General features: G+C 44.4%; 2 protein-coding genes across 3 annotated transcripts; one reads left to right on the forward strand and one right to left on the reverse strand.

The window, feature by feature from the left end:
- Positions 1-2,285: 2,285 nt before the first annotated feature.
- ypel5 (yippee-like 5) lies at positions 2,286-5,393 on the forward strand. 2 transcript variants are annotated; one of them, XM_076165627.1, is made up of 3 exons: positions 2,286-2,455; positions 2,916-3,103; positions 3,603-5,393. In XM_076165627.1, exons 2-3 carry the CDS (start codon positions 2,963-2,965, stop codon positions 3,825-3,827), a joined length of 366 nt encoding a protein of 121 aa, XP_076021742.1. In that variant the 5' UTR covers positions 2,286-2,455; positions 2,916-2,962; the 3' UTR covers positions 3,828-5,393. The 2 variants fall into 2 exon arrangements, with proteins under 2 accessions (XP_076021742.1, XP_076021743.1); XM_076165628.1 differs by having other exon boundaries at positions 2,926-3,103.
- Positions 5,394-7,368: 1,975 nt separating this feature from the next.
- On the reverse strand, positions 7,369-17,349 carry lclat1 (lysocardiolipin acyltransferase 1). Its single transcript, XM_076165548.1, has 6 exons — positions 17,022-17,349; positions 13,512-13,681; positions 12,494-12,692; positions 11,943-12,089; positions 10,673-10,789; positions 7,369-9,633 (listed from the first exon to the last, which is right to left on the reverse strand). Exons 2-6 carry the CDS (start codon positions 13,677-13,679, stop codon positions 9,110-9,112), a joined length of 1,155 nt encoding a protein of 384 aa, XP_076021663.1. The 5' UTR covers positions 13,680-13,681; positions 17,022-17,349; the 3' UTR covers positions 7,369-9,109.
- Positions 17,350-22,684: the final 5,335 nt, after the last annotated feature.

Genomic DNA, 22,684 nt, shown 5'->3' on the forward strand with positions numbered 1-22,684 from the left:
ATTATGAACAGCTTTGCAAACAGTCCTGAAGTTTAGATCATCAGTGTATTATAATCTGGGTTGTCTACCTGTGTGACAGCGGTAATCCTAACACAAAAACCGCAGAGACATCGGCGGGTCTGAGAGCATGAACTGATGGAGAGAAACCAGGAGGTTAATCAATGCAATTGTACAACACGTTTCACTATTTTTTGAGTTGATACAGGTTTCATTCAAGCATATAAAAGGATTGAAATTTAGTATCATTCCAATAAATGTAAAGATTGATTTGTTGTTTGAAAACCAATACCTGAGGAGGACGGGGATGAGGGGGCAGGTGGAGAGCAGAGGATTGACATGTAACTTTCACTCTATAACACAGAGAAAAAACTATTATTCAAACTGTTACTTATATGGAATTAGGAATATGAAAGCATCCAAATATACGAGAAGAAAGAAAACATAAAAACACAATACCTCCTCCAATTGTTCAACTGGAAATCCATGTTTTTCCACATCAATGCTGACTGTGTCTAAACGCAAGATATGAGCAGGCAGAAGAGAAGAATAGAAGACGAACAATGCAGTAAGAAAATGTCTATCTGAAAGCTTCTTACATGTTTGTCAAACTAATTCTGATTCAACTTTACCTGTAAACTGAATGCAGGATCCAAGCAGGGCTGCCAGGATCAGGACTCTGCTCCTCGCCATGATGATAGTGTGACACTGGGGGGCCTGTGCACTGGTGGTGGTGTCCTCCTCCTCCTCTTTTTTTCCTCAGCCTCGGGAGGAAGAATGAGTGACTTTCACTGGCTGTAAATGTATACCTGTGATGGGTGTGGAAAAAGGCGAAGAGCTCCCAAGAGGGCAAAGTTTTAGAAAGGACGGAGGAGAGGACAACCACTTGTTGTGCAGAAGAAAACTATTCATCACTCCTTTCTAATTCTCAGCCCTGCTCTACCTTATCACTCAGCTAAATCAGCTAAACAATCCACAAAATGATTCACGTCTCGTCCCACCGACCTATAAGACTGTTCTTTTACAACACAATAATGATATAAAAAGCTGAAACATCCTTGAGAGTAATTTGTCAACATTGAATTTTGATCAACCAGAGAGTTCAGACTGAAATTTGACGTCACCAATAGAGGCTTTGTGGACTCAATGATAGTAACCAAAGAGATTTCTCTGATTTACAGCAGTTTCCTACTTAAAAACATAAAACTCATTTGAGTGTAAGAGCTCAAACAACAAAATCCTACATTAAAGCCATTAATGCCCCTCTACCATTAAGTAATCAGTGTGTTTATGGCTTTAAGAGAGCAATTTTAATGTTGCAGTGTTGACATTGTCAAAATCACAGGGTTTTAATCTATTTTCTAATTTTTGCACTTCGCTGAATGCAGACGTGCCACTCGCAGTGGTAAACTTAACTTCCCGATCATTCCTATTATTCACTAAGTTACATAATTACAGTTGTTGCACCATGTTAACAATTTTTACGATGATAAATATCTTTACAGCACAGATTGGATTTGGAGATGAGATGACATGTTGATTAGATCACTAAATGCTTTATGAGTTTGACCGCGGCAAGTCTTACCGTTGGAACCCTCAGAAAGCGTGACACAGCAGTACTTTCTGGAAGATTTCAGCTTGAACATAATAATCACATAAAGCTTTGTGTGATTTGATGAGCTGCATCAAAAGTGTCTGTTTTGCCTAGCACCGCTCGAACCAATTATAACTTCCACATCCTGTGGTAACTCCTGAACTTGAAGCAGATTATCGTGGTCTATTAAAATGACTCGAATGGAGATCTTATCATGATTATTCCAGTGGGTTCAACAACATTTTATGTGGTTTGGGATCAGGATCTAGGCCACGTGGTGAAATGATGGTTTGTAGGGCCTATTTTCAAGAACGTGGTTATTAGGATTCCTAAGATAAATTGACATGGCTATTTTATTTCAGTGGCTTGTGATTTGGATTTAATATCTCTGTTTGGTATTGACTTATTTTTCGGTATATATTGTTTGCTGTTATAGATAAATGATAAGATAGACCTAAAGCGTAACTGACTTCAAAAACCTGAACCTTACTTCAAACGACCTGCTGAGTTTGCCATATTATTATTTCAACAAAAGAAAACGTGCCTGTTTTTCGTGACTTAAACTTTACCGCCTGATATCTTTAATGTCGTAATAACATCTTAAATGTCGTAAATAAGAAAACGATTATCTCAGATCTCATCTCTGCTGCCCCCCTGCGGAGCTACGTTATTGCAGCAGCGGCGCTACGTCATAACCGGATGTTGATAGTGGCTGTGTGCAGACAGGAACAGCTGAAAAAGAACAACAAAAGCCCCGACGACGGCACAAAGACACAAACAGATGTTCGCGTAAGATTTAACGAATATATCCGTGACATCTGCGCTGCTGGGAACGTTTGGCGCTACTAAACAGAATCCGAAGAGGTAAGGGGCCGTTGTATGAAGCCAAACGGCGGTTGCGTTGTGTTACCGTCTTTCCCCGAGCTTATCATTAGCGCTGTTAGCTGAGTGGCTAACGTTAGCTTCTAATGACGACCAGCACGACACAGCTCAGCTGAAACGTACTTGAGATCAAATTAAACGCATGAAATTCGTCGCTTGTTATTCGTCAGAGCAAAGTCTCCACCCGCGTTTCAGTGGTATTCACTGTTAGTGATATTTTTTAAGTCTAGCGAGGACTCTTCGAAGTCCAGCTGCCATCTACTGTCAACAACTGACATGACAAGCATAAGAAGAGTTCGAATAGGTGGAGTATTCAACTGGGAGTCATGTTAATTCACAGTATTTCCAGTATATGCAAATTGTATGTCGTAACAGTGGTAACAGTCAGACATTTAAGGGTTAAAGATTTGTCTTCCGTTTAATTTTTCCAATATGAACGCAGTGTTCATTAGTTCCAGGTGGGTTATTCCCAGGGAGTCATCTTGAATCATGGGACGTATCTTCTTGGACCACATTGGGGGAACTCGCCTCTTCTCCTGTGCCAACTGTGACACCATCCTGACCAACCGCTCTGAGCTCATCTCCACACGGTTCACTGGAGCCACGGGCCGGGCCTTCCTCTTTAATAAGGTACAGTGCCGGGTCGCCAAGTAACACAATTATTAGTAAAGATTCTGGCTGAAAGAAAGCAAGCAAGTGTACATAGTTAGATTGATAAATTGTGAGCCATGACACTTGAGGAGGTGAGTGGGAGCTGTAAGTAGTGACACTACATATGTGTGTTATTGTAGACTGTATGTGTTCCACTGTGGTACAAGAAGGACAGTAAATGGATTGGATCTGCAAATCATGATTGTTGCCTTGAACTAGTTCAGCATTGACCCCACTGACCTGATGTGACCCCTCAGACCTTCACTACTTCCCAGATTTTAAATCAGATTATGTCATCATTTAGATTTTTTCTGGCCAGCCAAGCCAGATTCCCTAGAGCATCATCTACACAAGTGTGTATAGATTAAATCAAGAAGGAGATTATGTTTGGCTCAAAACTTCTAAGTCAACCCCTCAATTGCATGATTATTAAAAACTAGTTACATCTGGTGCGTCTGCTTGTGTCTGAACCCCCCAGGTGGTGAACCTGCAGTACAGCGAGGTGCAGGACAGAGTGATGCTCACAGGCAGACACATGGTGCGCGACGTCAGCTGCAAGAACTGCAACAGCAAGCTTGGCTGGATCTACGAGTTTGCCACCGAGGACAGCCAGCGGTACAAGGAGGGCCGCGTCATCCTGGAGAGGGCGCTGGTCAGGGAGAGCGAGGGGTTCGAAGAGCACGTCCCCTCAGACAACTCGTGAGGCGGGTCGTGGATTAACCTGGCGCCGGGCGGGCGGGGGGGACTCACTCCTATGTCCTCCTTTCCCTCGCCTCTATCCTCCCCTTACCTCTGCGCTGCACACCGTCATCTGCAGACTTTAGTGGTCAGTGAAGTCGTGGCTTCACCCCCCTCCCCCTCCTTCCTCCACCACTCTCCGACCTTATGACCTTAGACCTCTGCTGATTCGAAGATTGGTTGATCGGCCGGATCTGTTCTGCGCTGAATAGGCTTCGCAAGAAAACCAAACCAAACACTTGTTGAATTCTGCCACACCTCCATGCGCGCTCACACCCAAAATTCTCAACACCCCAGCACAAGGCATGCGCCGCAGCTTCTCATACGATCGGAAAACACACGCATGATGTCAGTCACACAGAAACATGGTATCATCTGGTCTGTATGCTTCGATAAGTGGCGGCCGTAGAGCTGAAGTCGAGTACGTTAAGTATCCAGACACAGGAAAAAGCAACAAGTCCACTCTACTTAAAGCTTAAATACACCCAAGGCAATGTTTCCCCACATTTGCAGCTTTCCTGGGGCTTGTGCTTCTGTGTTGTGAGTATTTGACACTAGTGAGCAGTGAAAGCAGTTAAGACGCCGATATCATTTACCTTTTCATAGCCTGTAGTGTAAAGAATATGAAATTGTTTAAATGTATACTTCCATCCAGATGATTACAGTATTGAATGCACTGATTGATGTCATATGCGAGGGATTTGTTGTTCTTTTTCACGACGGTACGGATTTGATTTAGATGCCACTCTCAATGTGCGTTTGTTTTGATTGATGATATTCTTGAAATGTACCATCAAAGTGGCTGAAGTTGACCATGGTTACAGTTACAAGTGATGCCCTGTACAGTAGAAGTCTGTCAATTTGGCCAATAATCAAGAGTGTGTAGCTTCAAGTCGCTCGTCTTCCATATAAGGAGGAGGTAGATTTTTAACGGCGACGTTGGAAGAATTCTCTGGCCGCCTGCTGGCTTGAGGATGCGACTATGAAAGGAAGCTTTAATCTCTCCTCTGTCACGCCGAGCTGACCGGAGCTTCCTTTTAATACCAGCGTCCTGGAAAGAGTTCCCTTTAATATATCAAATTTGAAAGTGTAACATTAATTTTGGGAAATTGGTCATAGCACGGTATTGGACACATTCCCGTTCTAACATTTTGTAGTTTGTGCCTGTAGGGCTTAACAGAACAGATCAGCCTTCACTAGGGGGACACAGCAGTTCATGCTTTGACTCAGAAGGTCATGAGACAGGAAAAATGAAATCAAAATACACAGATCGTCCATAGAACCACATCAGTGCAGTGTAATAAGTATTCTAGTTTTACTCTTCTCTTTTATCATCTATTGTTAGGCTTGTTGTTTTCAATTGCATTACTCTATAAAATTATTTTATTGACAATACATTTATCTTATTGTATATTTTCTTGGTGAGAGGTTTGAAAAAGGAGTGTTTTGTTCTCTTTTGGCTCCTGCAGGATTTTCTCTGTTGTGATTTCTGAATAAAGGCATAGTTTTGCTTGGTGAGAATCTTTATTCATCTCCTCTGGCTTGGCCTCATTTGTCATTACCGCATGTTAAAGTAGGCCGATGCAGCTTTTGACCTCTAGGTGGCAGCAGAATATTGATAAAAAGATGATGTCTGAAGCCGTTTTCTCCCTGGGAAGCATGAATGCAAAGTGCCTCTCTTGCCTCTGTAAGAAGGCAGGAGGGGGGACTCATCTTCACTGCAACCCAAAATACACCAAAGGTTACATTCAGGAAGACAGAGCAGGGATTAACATAATTAAATCTCATGCCAAATAGGCCGATGTAATGTTTTTGTTAAAGGAAAATAAAGTGGAAACAAGGAATTACACATTCCAGCTCAAATCCCATTTTCCCCTTCCTGTTCAGTCATACAGCAGATCACGGATGATAAAGACGTTTGATTACTTTGGGTTTGTAAATAGACGGTGACGGATACACACTCCTAATCCACCTACTGATATTGCAGTACAGGCGTGTAGTTATTTATAGCCCTGATACTGTTGGAAGGCTTCATTGTGGGACTAAGTGTCTGTGTCACTGTGGTGGAATCGGCTGCAGAACAACACTGAGCCTGCAGGACTAAACTTAGCTCACATAAATATTAAGGTTTTGAACACAACAAACCCTTCTCTGTTCTATTTGCGTATCCGTTACATTTGCTTATTTCCTTTTTTCTTGAGGGATCTTAAGCATTAATGGATTGAGAAGATTGTTGTGTTTTGTTCCAGTCCCATTTAAATGCCAGACATGACCTGATTACTGTATTCAATGGCTAAAATAAGCCCCCTGGAGATGCTGAGATATCACTGTCCTGCTTTATAATTCATAGTGGGCTTCGACTTTGTCCTTGCGTAACCTCAGGATTGTCTACTGTCTTTATTGAAAAAGCCATCTAGCCAGATAAGGTTAATTAAACTGCCTTGTTGATCCCATTAGACTGCATGCAATTTGATAGACGAGGCACAAATCTACAACTCTTTCCTTATGTGTGTGTGTACGTGCGAGTGTGTGTGTCCACTACCCTTCAGAAGCTTCATAAGTGAGGCACTGAGGTTCCCTGGAGACAACTGACCCCAGGCTGCTATGATCATCATGGCAGATCCCACTCATCTGACCATCTTTTAGGAATAAGCCTAATAAGTGTAGTGACGCTCTCGTGTCGTGTCTCATATTGCACGGTGGAGCGTGTGTGCATCATCAATCTTTCTTCCACCCACTGCCAACGCTGTCAGTGCAAATCTGAACCTATATTCAGATCCAGGGGATGCAGGGAGGAGACAAAAAAAGCCCTGGCAGTGTAATTGCTTGGCGCTTTATTGGCCCAATGATTCATCGTCCCCAAACAGCTATTTTAGTTTATCCTCGCTTTGTCTTTCTTTAATTCCACGAGATGTCAGCATCACGCCTCCTCTCAACCCCTCCAGAGAGCAAATATATGGAATATAGAAATAAACTTCTCCCCTTCCACCTCTCCCTCACACACACACACACACACACACACACACACAAAGGAGTGACATCATGCCGTCAGCAGGAGAAAATAGCATGCTTTCCATTGACATCACTCCACATCCCGTTGCTGGGAGACAGGGGAGTCAACATTAGTTACTATGGCGACTGCACTTCACCTTCAAATCTCCTGACCTTTTTGGTTGTCTGTGGTAGACTGGAATGTGTGTGTGTGTGTGTGTGTGTGTGTGCGTGTCTGTGCAAAATAGACACGCTAGTGTTGTGTAACATGAGCGTTTGAGATGTTGACTCATCGAATGCTGCGTAGTGATGTGATAACATACTAAACAATGCTAAAATGAATTTGTTATGCAAATAGAAATGAGTAGAATCATCAATAAAATGTAAAACCTGCTGTAATGTCAAAATTCCAAGGTAATGTTGGATACTTTTATGATTTCTGACTTTCAAAAGACACGACAGGTCAGATCAATATTATGTTGATCATACAAACACAAAGAATCACGACCAGAGACTGAGATGAGTTGATATTGTATATTTATTCAGGTATATATACGTTTTCCTTTAGGTGATTGACTTATAACAGTGTTCAATGTATTGTACCTGAGGACGGCGACTTTGAGGAGGTCCAGCAATTGATTATAAAACGAGCAAAACAAAAACTGTATAAGAGGTCTGGATAGTAGCTCAAGTTGAAGGAGTCTAGAGAGAACAAAGGGAAGGGGGTACATACATGGTTTGGTAAACTATTGACATGCTGATGAGACAATAGTTAACGCGGATGTTCACAGTGAAAGGAAACAGACTTCTTTACACTTTAACTACAGGAGCTTTAGATTCATAGAAACAAAGACTTTAACAGTGTTACAGAAACTGCTTTGAGGCCGAGACAAATGTGTCACGGTTCACAGACTATGGCATGATGTGAGACGGTATTCTGAGCTATGGCAACGAGGGTCAGTGGCTAAATGCTGCTCCTGATGCTGATCTTATGTTGAATTTCGGTCCTTTTTTGGCACAATCGAAGCGGCTTTCTCAGCTGTCTTGTGCTAATTGAGCTGAGCTGGGCGCATCAATGGCTGCAGAGGGACACGGGGAGAGGTGGGCATTACGTGGGCTTGTTTGGATTAGGTGGGGGAGTTCAGGGCCAGTTTTCCACTCCAAGTCTGGTTCTGTGTGCCACCCTGCACACATCCGGCGGGGGGTAATGTTGACCCAACGGGACATTCTTACGCCCTGGTGCCACCTGCCTCTACAAGGCATCCCCCCATCCATTCCCAGAAAGGGCAGGAAGCTCATCTGCTCCTAGTTAGACGGCCCGTCTGAGTCACATCTTTGATCTGGGTGAGTAAGTGATTAGGTGTTGCCTGTAGTAGTCGCAGGTCGTGGAGGGAGAAGCTGCTCTTTTTGACAGACGGACATTTCTTTTCTCCTTTTTTTTTTTTACATCATGTCTCACCTTTGGCTTCTATGTGCTTGAGTGAACAAGCACAATAAAAAGTTTGAGCTACATAAATAGTCATTTATACAACAAGTTATCGCTATGGCAAAACTGTAAGCAGGGGACAATCGTATCCAATGGACATTTGTAGAGTACAGACAGTTCCTTGTAAATGATGGCATAGCTCTCTAATGTACTTGATTCATTTGGCTGGTCACTCTAGTTTGGCTACCTACCAGGCTGACTTGAATATTTTGTTACATGAGATGAGTGCTCGGACACACAAGTGGTCTGTTTATGGCTCCATTCCATTCTTTAAGACATTGATAAAAAAAACAAAACATGGGCAACGACCCATATGTAATAAAACATGATTTAAACACAGCGTATAATCTAACAGCATCGTCTTATGACACATAAACAACACTGGGGTTCTGGGTATAAAACCATAATAGAGACGACGTAGACGGATAAAATGCTTATGTCAGCGGTGACTTTGTACAACCAGGAGACACACACACACAGAGAGAGCGAGAGAGCGACTGACATGAAGAGGTGTGAACTCAGCACACAGACACATAACATTCCTCCCTTCCTGTTCTCTTTCAGCTGCTTAGACAGGAAGGTAAGCTCCCTGCTCTGACGCCATGCATGCTGTCTCTAGGTGCACCTTTTGGTACCCGACGAAGGCAGAGGAGCACTGGCTCCCTGGGTGGGATCCTCTACCTACGCAGAGATGACAACTGAGACCACCAATGTGCAGACCACAGGGGGAAAGGCGCCCACCGGTCGATGTCAACCACGTCGTTCCGTCTTCACTGCTTCTTCCCATCCAGCTCCTTTTCCATCTCATTCATGTTTGTGGCCATGGACTTCCAGTAGCGATGGCAGGCCAGCTCCAACAGCTCCAGCCCTCCGATCACCTTCTGCTGACTCACAAACACCACCACCATCAGGAGGAAGTAGATTCGGAACGGAAGCCACAGCCACAGGCCGGTGAAGCACAGAGCGATGAAGCCGCTCCAGTAGAGGAGCGAGGCAGCTTTGATCAGAGTCACGCGCAACTCCGACTTACAAGGTGGCACGAGCGACACGCCGTCCCTGTCGAAGCCCCGGGGGTGGCCGGAGTAGAAGTCCCGCAGACGGGCCTCCTTCTCCACCCAGCGCTCTCGACACCATTCCTCCAGCTCGGAGGAGGCCGGGAGTGAAGCTACTGGATAGCGACGCACGTGGAAGTGGATCTCGCGGGGGAAATGGCCCAGGATGAGGTGGCGTTCAGTCTGAGGGATGTTCTTGGGGTACGCCACTGTAATGTCATGGACGGCATCCAGGTTGTCTCCTAGGAAATATCAGATTATAAAAAGGTAAAAACAGGTCACACAGCCGTTACACAAGTGGATTCAGGTCAGGAGGATTTGAGCTTTACCAGGAAAGACACGGTGTGTTTGAATCAAACGTTATGGTTATTTATAATCACATGTCCTCAAATGCCAAAACGGTGGCGGTCTGAACGCACCTCGTGTTCAGTCTGTTGCGACATTGCAGACGTGACACTGCATCCCTTTACCGTGTCCATACTGCTAATTGGGAGCGTGTCACACACATGCACCTAAAATTACCCAGGGACTATTTTCCGTTGTTATGCCTTCCTGGCCTCTAAACTACCTGGGGCTCTGAACCATCCGCTCTCTGCCGCAGTGCCCTTACAACACAACCGTGCACGCTGAATGACACATCATGTGGGCAAGATGACACCTGCCAGTGGCTGCTCCTGTACAGCTCAGCTTTACCGCTGTAAAAATAGAGTCCAGAGGGGCACGGCGGAATTAGACAAAGACAATATGCACAGCATGTCAGTCAGCAGCACGGGCAGGAGCACCGGATAAGTCTGGTGTCATCACGCCGATTCAAGTACACCTGCTCGCTAGAGTTAGTGCCACGCTCAGCATCCAGGACAGGCGGGGGAGGGGAGGGGGGGACGCAGAGCCAGAGGTGGTATTTATGAACTCTGGAGACGTGCCAGCATGAGCTCACAGGGAGGCGGCGGGATCTCAGGGTTGCTGTAACGGCTGGCGGGTGGGCTGAGGCGTGCAGGTCTGAGACTCTGAAGAAGAACAGGTACGATCCTGCACAGGTGACGTTGGCGCCGCCATGCCTCATAACTCACAACTAAGTCCTGATGATAGGATGTAATCTTCCCACGGGTAACCGCTGATTAAACATTTCAGCGGTAATAGCAGAGGCTTTGTGACCGAGGACCAATGATAATAATCATTATGAAGGAATAAGCAGAGGGAAATTGCCGGCGGTTTGACTGCAGAGTAACTACAACAGTGTCTCAGTTTTGATACAAGAAATACAAGTGCATGACCTCTGACCTTTCCGTAGCGTCTCCACAATGAAGGTGAATCCGGTGGTGCGGGGATGAAGCACGTACTCGAACTTTGGCAGGTTTCTCTCGGCAGCAAACACATCACTTCTTGCTTTTGTGTTCTCTGCAGGTGGGACAGATAAAGAATGAATCCCCGGCAGCTGCAATCAAAAAGCTAAATAAAAATTTTATGAGAACTGTTATCAGCCTGAACAAGCTGGGACTATTAGCTCTCTGTCTGACTCCTTTTTGACGTCTGTGCTCATATGGAGACGACTGAATAATGAAAACACAGGGACCGTCATCAACAAAAAGAGAAGACGGTGACAGGAGTGCTCAGAAAATGGCAAAGATAAAGGTGGGACAGGATTTGAGTGTATTTATGAAACACATACTCCACTGACACACACACACACACACACACACACACACTACATTTATAACAGCCACAAGTGGACGTAAACACAGGAGAGATCAGTGTTTATTAACCAAACATTCCTCAGGAACACGGAAAATACATCCCGACTCATTAGTCATACTATGTAACAACAAGGTCCTTCAGATGGACATTGTAGGGCAGACGGACTTTGACCAGCCTCGGGTATCGGCTCGCCCGAGGGGACAAAACTCTTGACCTGCCGTTCCAACGCGACGCCTCATTCAATTAAGTCAGGCCTCCTGTTTTAGAGGGGCTTAGGTGTGCTCTGCTCAATATTCTGAAGGCTCTACATATGCATATCCCTTCAATAAGGAGGAAAGAGCAAAGCAACCTTGTTTTCTATGTCAAATGAAACATAGCTGCGTTTTAGACACACAAACACTGAGCTAAAGCAGCACATTAAGCCCTAAAGCTGCTGGACAACATGATGTAACATGGCTCGGGCCTCATGACATCATGAAATGTGAAGAGAAGTTAAGCTTTTCCCTGGTAAAGACCACCCTAGAACTTGGGCGGGCTTAGTTGCGATCAGACGGGGCTTTATGCGCTGGTGTCACTTGATGTCACTGTTGCTTGTAATGAAACATCAGAGCATTGTGGCGCAGATGACTGTGTGGAGCGTGCATTAAGGGATTTGGCTATGGCCTTATCACTCTGAAATTGTGTTTGCATAACTGTTAGTGGAAAGGCATAGAAACAGGTGGAGCTGCATGGTGAGCACTGGTCTGGGTGGGGGGCGGGGTGTGTGTGGGGGGTGTAACACATTCTGAGAATAACAAATCAAATGAGTGTAGTATGAATCCCCGACTGGACAGAGTGTTAATTCTTTCTTTCTCACCGGTGAGGTCGGTGCCCTCTGGGAACAGTAGCAGCTGCAGGGGCTCCCTGATATCGCAGAAGTAGTCCAGCATGTTCTCCAAATGTTTCTTGTCATTCTCCCAGCGGCGGTGGATAAAGACAAAGCAGGCGACCTGCATGGCCCAACCTGCAAGGCACACGCACAATCTTTACACGTCCACCTGATTACTGCTCGCACTCAAGTGCTTCTGGAAGTCTTTCCAAAGCAGGCACAGCGAACAGTACAGAGGCTCTGGAACAAATTACATCAGGAAATCAGACTTGCAACATGAATATATTCTGGCTCACATTCTTTATCTCGCGTTCTCATTCCAGTGCTCGGACTACGACTTGCACTGTTCCATTTTTCCTTTAGATACAGCCGTTTATATTTGAATGGTTTCTGCCGGCTCATCTCTTAAATATGAAGTGCTTTGCAACGCCTTTTTCATTGTTATCAGTGCGATCAAAGCGGTATGCAGAGGTGTGCATGTAGAAAAAGAAAGGAGAGCAGGGCATCGTGTGTGTTTGTGTGTGTGTGTGTGTACCCACCAAAGCCCGGCACAGCCTTGAGGCCGGCCTTCAGGCAGATCTTCTCCAGGCGCAGGTAGCTGTACCTGAGCAGGCAGCACCAGAGGAACATCCAGTCCAGACGGGTGCGGTGGTTCATGATGATTACGCTGCGCTCCCCCGGTATGAAGCCGTCACCAGTGATCACCACCTTCACACCAAAGACCAGCTCTAATAATGACTGGGAGCAGAGCGGTGCCATAGAAGGGTGGATGATTAAAGGGAGAGACAGGAGAGATAATTGAAAAAGGATGCAGGGTGGAGAGAGAAGTGACAGGGAAGAGAATCAATGTAACCTTATCTTATATCTCTATATCTTATCCTGTTATTTAATAGGTTATTTAAGGATTGTTCATTATCCGTTGGAGAAGCAAAAATACATGAGACTAATGGCAGTTTAAATGTTTAGATTACACTCAACGCATCCAAACAACACGGCTCCTATGAGCGCTGGTAACCACAGAAACGGTACATATTGTTACAATAGAACAAAAAGCATACACAATTATTCAGTGGAAACAAAGAGCAGATGTGGAGGGGGGCACCTGTGCAGTGTGTTAATGCTGTATGAGCAGGATGACCGGGAGCATGAGGAGGGAACACACTACAGGAAAAGGGGAGCGTCTTTAATCCACCTCAGCAATTTAGGTGATTAACTATAATCGCTTTCACCTGTGAGAGAGGAGCAGAGGCGAGTCTGCTCCCCCCCCACACACACACACACATAATAAAAACCTCTTTGGATCCACAGGATACACGCAAATGGGTCTATTTGACTTTCAAAACGGCGAAATTCACCGAAAGGCGGCGGCTTTGCATGGGTGTAATCCACTCAAACTCGGCCTACCATGGTTTATGTGCGTCGGTAGTAGTGAGACATGAATGAAACACACTTTACACACCCTCTTATTCAAATGAGGGGACAGCGAAGTAGAGAGGGGGGCCATAAATAAGGATGAGGTTCTAGATAGAGACGGAGAGAAGCAGACTGTGTACACACCACAGGCAGGGTGAGCCAGGTGGCTACGACGCGATCGGTGATCCAGCGGTACCAAGCGGGGGACAGCAGCATGAGGGGCAGGAGTGGACCCAACATGAAGATGCTGCCAAACACGCTGCCCAGAAACAGGGTCACCACGAAGTACAGGCCCCGCACGGACACAGCCATGTCTGTGGAGAAACAATGGAAAGGAGGGGGGATTAGCAAACAGACAGGAAATACATTTTTCTGGAATTCATCTGTCGCTCATATCTGCCAAGGAGCTGAAATGGAGCCACTTGTGTGAAGGGAAACAAACGGAATTATCGACGGTCTCATCAATAGCAAACCTTGCTGCTCTGTTCTACTTCCGAAACATCCCCCCCCCCCCCAACAAACAGTGGAAAGTCCAACGTTGACATTCCGAGCGTGGAATGTAAATAGGGGAACCTTTCTGACTGGGCTTAACAAATCGTGGATGCACGGTCGCCGAATCAACACTTCAAAGAGTGAGGCATCAAAGCCCTGCACATAAAAATAACATTGTGTGGTATTTTAAAATTGGGGAGAGAGAGAGATCACAGACGTCTTAAATGTCCTACCATCACAGCTTTATTATATTTACATGGAATTAGAAATGTCAACCGTGGCTGCCTTGCTGTCCCTAACACAACAGTCTGAAGCCACTAGCCAGACACAAACTCTTTAGTTGTGAGTCTTTTTGATTTCTGTCTTAGATCCCTAAAGTGAGGGATATAAATGACCTACAGCTGCGATTTACTGTGGCAATAGTTACATAACACTCCTGTCTCCATGCCTCTGCTGACAAAGGGCATCCGTGTTCAGCAGACCTTTAAAACCCAAAGATTCTGTAAACAGCTATGACAGTAAGGTTCAGTAAAATTAAGCTTCGCCTCTGAACCATCTCATTACGAGCGTGTCCCCTGCGATGAGCCTTGATTTGATGAGACTCCGGTCCTGCTGACACAGGGAGTCAGAGTCGATGCTACAGGGACCGGTTTCCTCCAGCGGGGCGTTTCCATCCCTTGTAACTATGATTCACACGTCGAGCCCTGCAATTATATTTACGTTAATGTTGTGGTTTGGGCTCTGAACTCTTAAGGCTACCTGTGCCTGGTACTCCCTGCAACCTGCCCTCGTTGACAACTTTTGCAACTGCCGCAGCATGACGCAGCAGGCAGAGTGGCTGAAGGTGCAGTTTAGAAAAAAAGAAGGGAGAAAAAAAAAGAAGTGCAACTGTGTTTGTGTGCATGATTACGCCGGCAATAAGGGTTTAAGGGTTGTTGGTTTTAACAACGGAAAATGTGAGGCACAAGAGGTGAGGAACAAGCTGGCTCAGCAAACCCGCCACAATTAAGGCTGTGTCCCCACGCAAACACACACACACACACCCTTGGGTGGCTTCTGGAACAATCGGAAGGGGGAGATTCAGACTAAACTAAGAGGCGTCGTGCATCTACAGCCTGCGACGGGAGAGGAGCTGTGAACGTTACAGAGTTAACGTGTTTTTCTTCCCCAACGGTGAGGACACCGGGGACGTTTGAGTATTTATACAACACATCCACGGTAACACTGTTTCCACTCTCCCGGGCTCGTACCACTTGTCAGTTTGATTTAGTCGCACCCATTTGGGCCGCTTTAACATTTATTTAATCACCATAGTAATGATCCTGAACGCACTGACCACATGCATTCTGCTCATACTCCACAGTCACATCTCTGGCAATCGTTCTGCATTCCTCACTGTAAGCCAAGACTAGACATCCCAGCAGAGCAAAGCACAGCCAACAGGTCAACTATGTCTCGGCTAAACAATCAGCTTAAAGGACGTGTGTGTGCATGTGTGTAAGACAGAACCACAGACAAAAGATTAGAGAGAACGCTGCACTGAGAAAACCCTGCAAATGATTCCTATCTTTTACTTTTCAACCAAATGTATTTACTGACTCTCTAGATTACACTGTGAGCTTGAGAGAGACCACAAACACAGAATAAACTGATCCCTGACTACTTCTCACCTTATTTCACAGAAACCATTGGCTGATTTGTTGAGATAACCCGGGCAGAGTGACAAATATCACAAACGTAGAATCAGGACGCAACTATATCAGAGTGGAGATGAGAGGAGGAACGCAGCACTTTAAACTTCTCCCATCATCATTTGAGGTCATAAAGAGGTGGAGAAGATGAACAACATTACGTGTATGACATCATGGCCCTAGCTTGAGATCTGTCATGACCATTTTTCCCGCATACACGTTTGGGCCGGGATGGTTCAGAGTTTATACTGTCATGTTAATTGGCGATCGACATGGTTTTGAGAGTTTGCCATGTAATATGCTTGGAAGTAAGTGGCTCTAATTTGTCTAGTTCTACTGTACAGCCAACACATGACACAATCGGTTTGTTTACTCTAATGGTTTATTCATGTCTTGTGCATAGACATAACAAATCAATTGTAAAAAAATATATTCTTGAGTGTTAAACTGAGTGTGTGTGTGTGTGTGTGTGTGTGTGTGTGTGTGTGTCACTGTTGGAGGTAGAGTCTGGTACAATTCAGATCTGTAGAGGATGAAAGATGAGGGCACCTTTCGCATTTGGGTATCAATTTCATACGTGTGCAGAGCAGCACTGCAGATCAAACTGGATAAAACTGGGACGATCGCATACAACTAATCATGTTGTTTAGTATCAAACCAAACAACCAACTTTGCTGTAATGCATCAAGAGTACAAATAAGACTTCAAGCCTAAAGGCATGTTCTGATAATTACAGACAGTGTGTGTGAGAGCATCTGGGTGTGTCAAATGGGTAAATAGGTAATAAATAGGTTACCTGGATGTTTTCGTAAGTACTAATAATTCAATCACCAGCTGATCCCTTTGATTACATAGAGCAGCGTGACTTCAGACATGTTTTATTGGTTAATTCGAACCACCTTTAATCAGTCAGATCAAATATTTTATAACCTAAACAGCTGTGTCCACAATCCAGGGTGGGTCAGATTAAGATCAGGGACATTCAAACATTTAACACAGAATAATCAACGTTTAACTACAAGTACCAATGTAGCTCCCAGATTAAACGCAAACCAAAATACAAGAGCGGGAAAAGGTGACGTAGCTTTCGTCTGTGAACAATCGCCCCTTCCTGTTTTCTTTGGGGTTGAGGAGTCAAACACGTTAACAAACAAGCGCGGTTACCAAGTGCTGTCATGTCCCTGCTCTTGTTGGCCAATATAAGCCAAGGTGGCGACCATGTAAGGTTTCAAAGCTTCACTGGCACAGCTCGGTCCGCAAACTACGCTAGTGTCAACAAGTAGCCGATAGAGCTAACCAGCTGTCCCGTGTAATCTCTGCCTGTAGCGAGGTGGCTATATTTGGGCTAATGGGAGCTTTGTTCGTGTTTAATTGTGTTGATAACATAGCAGAATACAGCTACTAAATGTATCGAACTTGCAAACTGTACCGCTTTCAGTTCATATATGTCAGCGAATGACAGCCTACCCACCTTATCTTCTTTCTGTTTATCGCCGAGGGGAGTTAACGGTTAGCTCCAAGCAGTCAAACCGCTGGGTTGCGACATAGCCAGTTAGCACACCAGCTAGCGCGTTAGCCAGCTTAACAGTATCGACTACTGTTGCGAGTCCTCAACGTCACGACAGTGGAAACTATTTCACAACCAAATAGTAATTATTCACGGAACACTACTCGGCTAAACATGAACCCAGTGTCTGCTCGGTTGTCCGTGAATGCCTCACTTATTAGGACTGCGGTAAAAGTGTAACCGCCATGCCGCTTTGCTACAACGACCTATCAACTTGTAACTCTCAACTGTCCTCACTGCCACCTGTCAACAGGGGGCGCTGTTTGACAGGGACTCTGTCAGTCTGCATGTGGATAAATTCAAGTCAAAAAATGAAGGTCTGTCCTCATATTGAGTGTTTCTAGATATAAAAGTGTGATGACGGAGTTGACTGATGTATTAGCTATAAACTAAATAAACTAAGTAACATTCTGCTTGTAGATAGACTGGTATGTCCTCACATTCAGCAGGTAATGATGAACAAATACTTCTCGCACAAAATAGATATAGAAGTTTGATACTCCAACCACCAACTGACAGCAACATCAGTCAGATTATCCACAATGCTAACCAGGTGAGGATAAGTAATCCTGTTAACTAATCAAAACATAATCCTCTGAATCAGTATTTTTAGCTTGACAGCGGGCGTACATCCAAACACTTCTGCAGCTCTGCATTGCATAAAAGTTAATTATTCATGAGTGCAGGGCTTTGAGAGTACGTCTCTTGGAACAATATGCTTCAGCTTGTGTGAACAGACTATAACACGTTTAAACAATTTTAACTGCGGCGAAATAAGAATGTTTAAATCCAGTTTGAAGCTCTTACAGTGATCAGCACACCAGCTGGATGGGTATATTTCTGTACGGACTGCATTTACACACACTAATTCACTGTTTAAGAGCTTGACAGGTTTTGCTGATGTAGGCCATGTTGCAATGTCCTTCCTTAAGATCCCTGTGTTAGTAATATGTCAGAGCTCATTCAAATCCTAAGCATGATATTGATGATATACTTCTTGACTTGAGTCCCCCAACATAGCCTTTTAAAGCAGTGTAAATCCTAGTATGTGTCATTTGTTTCTTTTACCCACAGTTATGAGCTGTTCTACTGTTACAAATTACCTCAGCATTCAGTGATGTGTGTGTGTGAGTGTGTAGATAGCTCGATGTGTTTTTGAACGAGTGTATCTGAACATGTTCATGTACTTACTTGTGTGTGCATGCGCGTGTGGCGAATGAGGTAGGAACAGACTGACAGACGGGGTAAAAAAAGAGAGTGCACTTAGTCAAACTCAAGACTTTTCCATGACCTGCTCCCTATGGCATGCACTCTATCTGAGAGACTGAGTGAACTGTATAGTTTTATCAGTATAAACTTCTCAAGGGTCAACGCATCACTTCAGAGTGGAACGGAACGCTTTCCTTTGAAACAAGCACTCATTGTTTCACTTTGGTGCCAACTCACCTCCAACAGAGAACCGCATCCGCATGATTAATGACCCCTGTCTGAGATCATTTAAACTAAAGCAATGTGATCAAGCGAAATCCCACTGTCTTTTAGGAATCCAAAACATCTAAATCGTCTTGTAAATCTCACAGGCCATGGAAAACGTTTTCAACACTGTACATTCATATCTACAGGAATCGTATAAAAGGACACAGGAGGTAAGTTCTGGAGAAAATCAACAGATGAATGTGTAGCCTAAATACATTTGCACACATCCCCCTTATAGGCTTTAGGGGTGGGAGTGATGGAATGACCTCTTACGGGCAGCGAACATCTAGTCTTTGGTTTATTTTCACTGGAGTCTATTGATAGCGCTTTAACTAGCCTTTATTGGGGAAAAAAATAACTCATTTCCTTTGTTGTTTTAAAACATTCTTGCCTCCAGTGACCTCTTGTGCTTTCTGGGAGGGGAACAGGGGAACTAGAAAAGGGTTGTAGGGGTTCAAAGACGAGAGACACGGATGATTTAACATGAATCTTCTTCACTGTCATCCTGCTTCCTCTCCGCCTTGACACATACTGTATCTCTCATTGCACTTCCATTCTTGTCCTTTTGACTGTATTTATCCCCTAAATTCTCTTCTCCCAATTCTGTTTATCTGTGCTCGCGCTCTGGACCTAATCTCGCCCCCTTTTCTTGCTTTTTCCACAGGGTCACCAGGCAATGAGGATCAGAGTGGTGGGGCCATAAGCTGTCTATTTATATCAACAGCCTATGGAAGAGCCGCAGCCTGTGGCTTAGCACATTAACACACAAACGCTATACAACAGTGGATACCAGGACTTGACTATTGATCAAAGCTTTACAAGCCATGGGATGAGATGGCAATGTACCGTTACATCACCCCATTAAAAAGACAACGAGTCCCAAGGTGTTTAGAGTCATCTGTCCAAAAATGTACCATGGTTGAGAGCCCAGCATTTGCATTATGTCTTCCAAGGCTGGACTACTGCAGTACATGCAGAGCGCAGTTTGGCAGACTATTGAGTGTGCTTGACTTTGATTAATTGTGAAGTTGTTGAGGCTTTGTTTTGAATAGCAATCACTGCATCATTGTGCTCAGCTCTCGATGGGGCTGAGGGATTTTCAAGTGTCAAATACATTCGGGGGGGGGGGGAAGACAGATGAAAGTGAATGTTTTACCTCCCGGTCCTCCTATGGATTTCATGACCTCCTTTTACAGTTTTCCTTTGCATAAGTATTCCTGTTGTTCCCACCGTCATTTCACAAAGTACCCTTGTTAAATGTTAAAAGGCCATGATGACACCGTGCAAGTTCTCCAGTGTCATTTGTGCTGCGCTTGCATTTGACCTCACCTTGTCAAGTCTTATCTAAGTCAGCCACCAAGAGAGCTTACCGGGTCTTTAACCTGTGATTTGCTCGCGCTACAGAGCAGATTACTTCCACACCACCTCCTCCACATCCATTTTTCCTTTGCTGACTCCTTCACCTTTTAATCCCCCACCTCTTGTCGTATGCCTCTTTGCGTATCTTATTCTAGCTCTTCTCTTGTTGACAGTGCCAGATATGTGTCTACGCTTGGTGGGCCGTCTCCAGACAGGTTATAAATAACTAGCAGAGTTTTTGCATCATGCCCTGAGAGCTCTACTTCTTCTCACACTTGAGGAACCATGGGAAAAGAATCTTTCCCTTACGCACATGGCACTCATAATAACACACACGGTTATACATAAAACCTCCAAGAACATGCATAGACTGACACACATACAACCGCAAACTAAACCTTGGTGGCATACAGTAACGCTGCGCTGCTCAAATAGCAAGGTTATACGCACAGAGACAGTGTTTATAATGATTCCATTACATAACCTGTTCTGTGGGAATGCAGAGTATGTTTCTACAGTCATGTATGGGAAACTTGCTGAGACAACAGAGTGGAATAGAAGTCTGGGAGAGAAAGAACAAGTAAACATCAACCAAAATGAAGAATAAGCGCGAGATGAGGAGAGAGGAATGGAAAATGTTCATCAGATAAGCTTTTTTTTCCTTGTGACAGAGCGTGATTGAGAGAGGTTATGTTGTGGGTGCACAAAGAAGTTGGCCGGGTGTGAGTTTATGTGTACAGGAGTGAGAGAGAAACAGTGTTAATGTGGACTGTGGTTGGGAGTCAGAGGGAATTCAGGGGTTGGCAGGTCAGACTCTGCTGACACACTGGGATCAGCGATGGGATTGTTTCCATTGGAAAGAATCCCAAGAATGGGCTAGAAGAGCTATCAGTGACTTCACTCAGAGCACTCTGACAACCGTTTTAATACATCGCCAAGCGCACACGCTCTAACACACACTTTAAAAAGTACAGCCTCACACGCCAACAATGGGGAGTGAGACACACTCAGTCTCTTTATGTCATTAAGGTGTTCTCATCTTACAACTGGCAAACCAAATGTTTCTGTTCACCAGCGTGATTCAACCACAGAATTATAACAAAAATATAACTTTAACCATTTTATAAATGTAATCCAAAATCACAAAAATGTTTCAGCACTTTCTTTGACATTTTTTCTCATCTTAGGAAACAGGACCTTCCTTTATAAGAGGTTAAGGTGTTTTCACTGTTCCATACTTTCCTCCTACAGTATTTGAAGGAACATTCATCATTTCAGGGACTTCTGAATGATGTCACATGATCAGGTCCTATAGCTTATTAGGAGTCCAGGCGATCTTTCCTGGACTTCTTTCATTTCCATAAAAAATGAACAAATAGGTTTCAAGAGAGGAGCGACTAGATAATGTTGAGTACTGTTCGGGTCCAGCCAATGATTCCCCGAACCAGACGCACTCGCTCCAGTTGCCCTACACCATTATCAGCTGGTGGGTATTAATAACTTGTTATGCTCCTTTTTTTTTTTCCAGGAAGAAGGAAGCAGGATAGAATGTCAGTTCATTGTTCCCTTTCCAGGAAGGGTCCATAAGGCCCTGAGAGCACCACCTTGGCCCTTCTATGGGGCCCTTGATCCCCAAACGCCCCACCACAGTGACTTTGATGGACTCTTCCCAGGACACGGCAATCAAACTTGACCTATGGGTGGCTAGTATGAAACAGCAAATCACCTGAGAAGTTTCCACTGTAACAGTGATCAGAAGGCTCTCTGTTTATTCCTGTAAATCCTCCGGTTCCCCATTAGTGCTTTTCCATTCAACCACATTTTATTAGTCTTGTATCATTGTGGTGAGTGTTTATGGGTTGAGCGTGAGGAGTTGCTTCCACAGGCTTTTAAGCCCATGCTATCCCTGATATTTCTGTTACAGTAAAAACTTCCAAAGCATTATAGGTCAAACCAAAGTTGAATGGGATCTTATGTTTAAAATGTGCCATTGTTTTAATTTGTTTAACTATAAACTAAAGTTGTTGCAACTTCCACTCAAACGGCACAGAAAGAGATTTTGTTGTGACTACGAGTCGGGCTTGCGTTTGTGGCGGTGAAGACAGGAAGTAGCATGAGGCCTGCTCTCGCTTCTATATATATTTGATACATGCATCTGTATTTGTGGGGAGGAGAGATCCTGCATGTTAGAGATGCTGAGCAGGAAATAATGCTGCTTATCTCAAACCACTGCAGGTGAACTGGGGGTGGAGAAATGGGGTTTCACATAGAGAAAAATGTACTAAACATCTCTTGGAAACGAGACGTCGGAGGATTACCCCTGTGAAAACCTTTTACCTCACCCCGCACGGCACAAATGGTAGTAATTCGTCATAGTTAATCGTTTTTAAAGCAGAGTCGCATAGTCGGATAGCAAATTCAAATGTTTATTTACAGCCTCTGTAATGTCACAGAGAAAGTGGTCTAAATACAAAAAAAGTGTAAAATGGCGGCTAATCTCCCTGAGCTTTACAAAAACAATGTGGACCTGTAGGCAACAGACAGCAGAAAGAGAGATGTTCTGTACACAGCCCTAATGGCATTCACATGAGAAATTACAAAGAGACATGAGTCATGCAGTCATGTACAAACTATCTCGGAAGTAAAACAGATCTTGGATCCGTGTACACAAATGTGAAATCTCTCCAAATGGGCTAAATTGTTCCAAAAACACAAGTGGTGATGTAAGGGTG

Source organism: Genypterus blacodes, unplaced genomic scaffold (genome assembly GCF_046128005.1).
Source record: "Genypterus blacodes isolate CSIRO-AG114 ecotype Tasmania unplaced genomic scaffold, CSIRO-AGI_Gbla_v1 ptg000147l_1, whole genome shotgun sequence".
Taxonomy (NCBI): Eukaryota; Metazoa; Chordata; class Actinopteri; order Ophidiiformes; family Ophidiidae; genus Genypterus; species Genypterus blacodes.

What these genes read in the sequence shown, in the direction of transcription:
- ypel5 (XM_076165627.1), top strand. Translation starts at nt 2,963, where the DNA reads ATGGGACGTATCTTCTTGGACCACATTGGGGGAACTCGCCTCTTCTCC. An exon ending in GGGCCTTCCTCTTTAATAAG is followed by an intron (nt 3,104 to 3,602) that starts GTACAGTGCCGG and finishes TGAACCCCCCAG; the next exon opens with GTGGTGAACCTGCAGTACAG.
- lclat1 (XM_076165548.1), bottom strand. Translation starts at nt 13,679, where the DNA reads ATGGCTGTGTCCGTGCGGGGCCTGTACTTCGTGGTGACCCTGTTTCTG. An exon ending in CAAGGCTGTGCCGGGCTTTG is followed by an intron (nt 12,090 to 12,493) that starts GTGGGTACACAC and finishes TGTGCCTTGCAG; the next exon opens with GTTGGGCCATGCAGGTCGCC. An exon ending in TGTGGAGACGCTACGGAAAG is followed by an intron (nt 9,634 to 10,672) that starts GTCAGAGGTCAT and finishes GATATTTCCTAG; the next exon opens with GAGACAACCTGGATGCCGTC.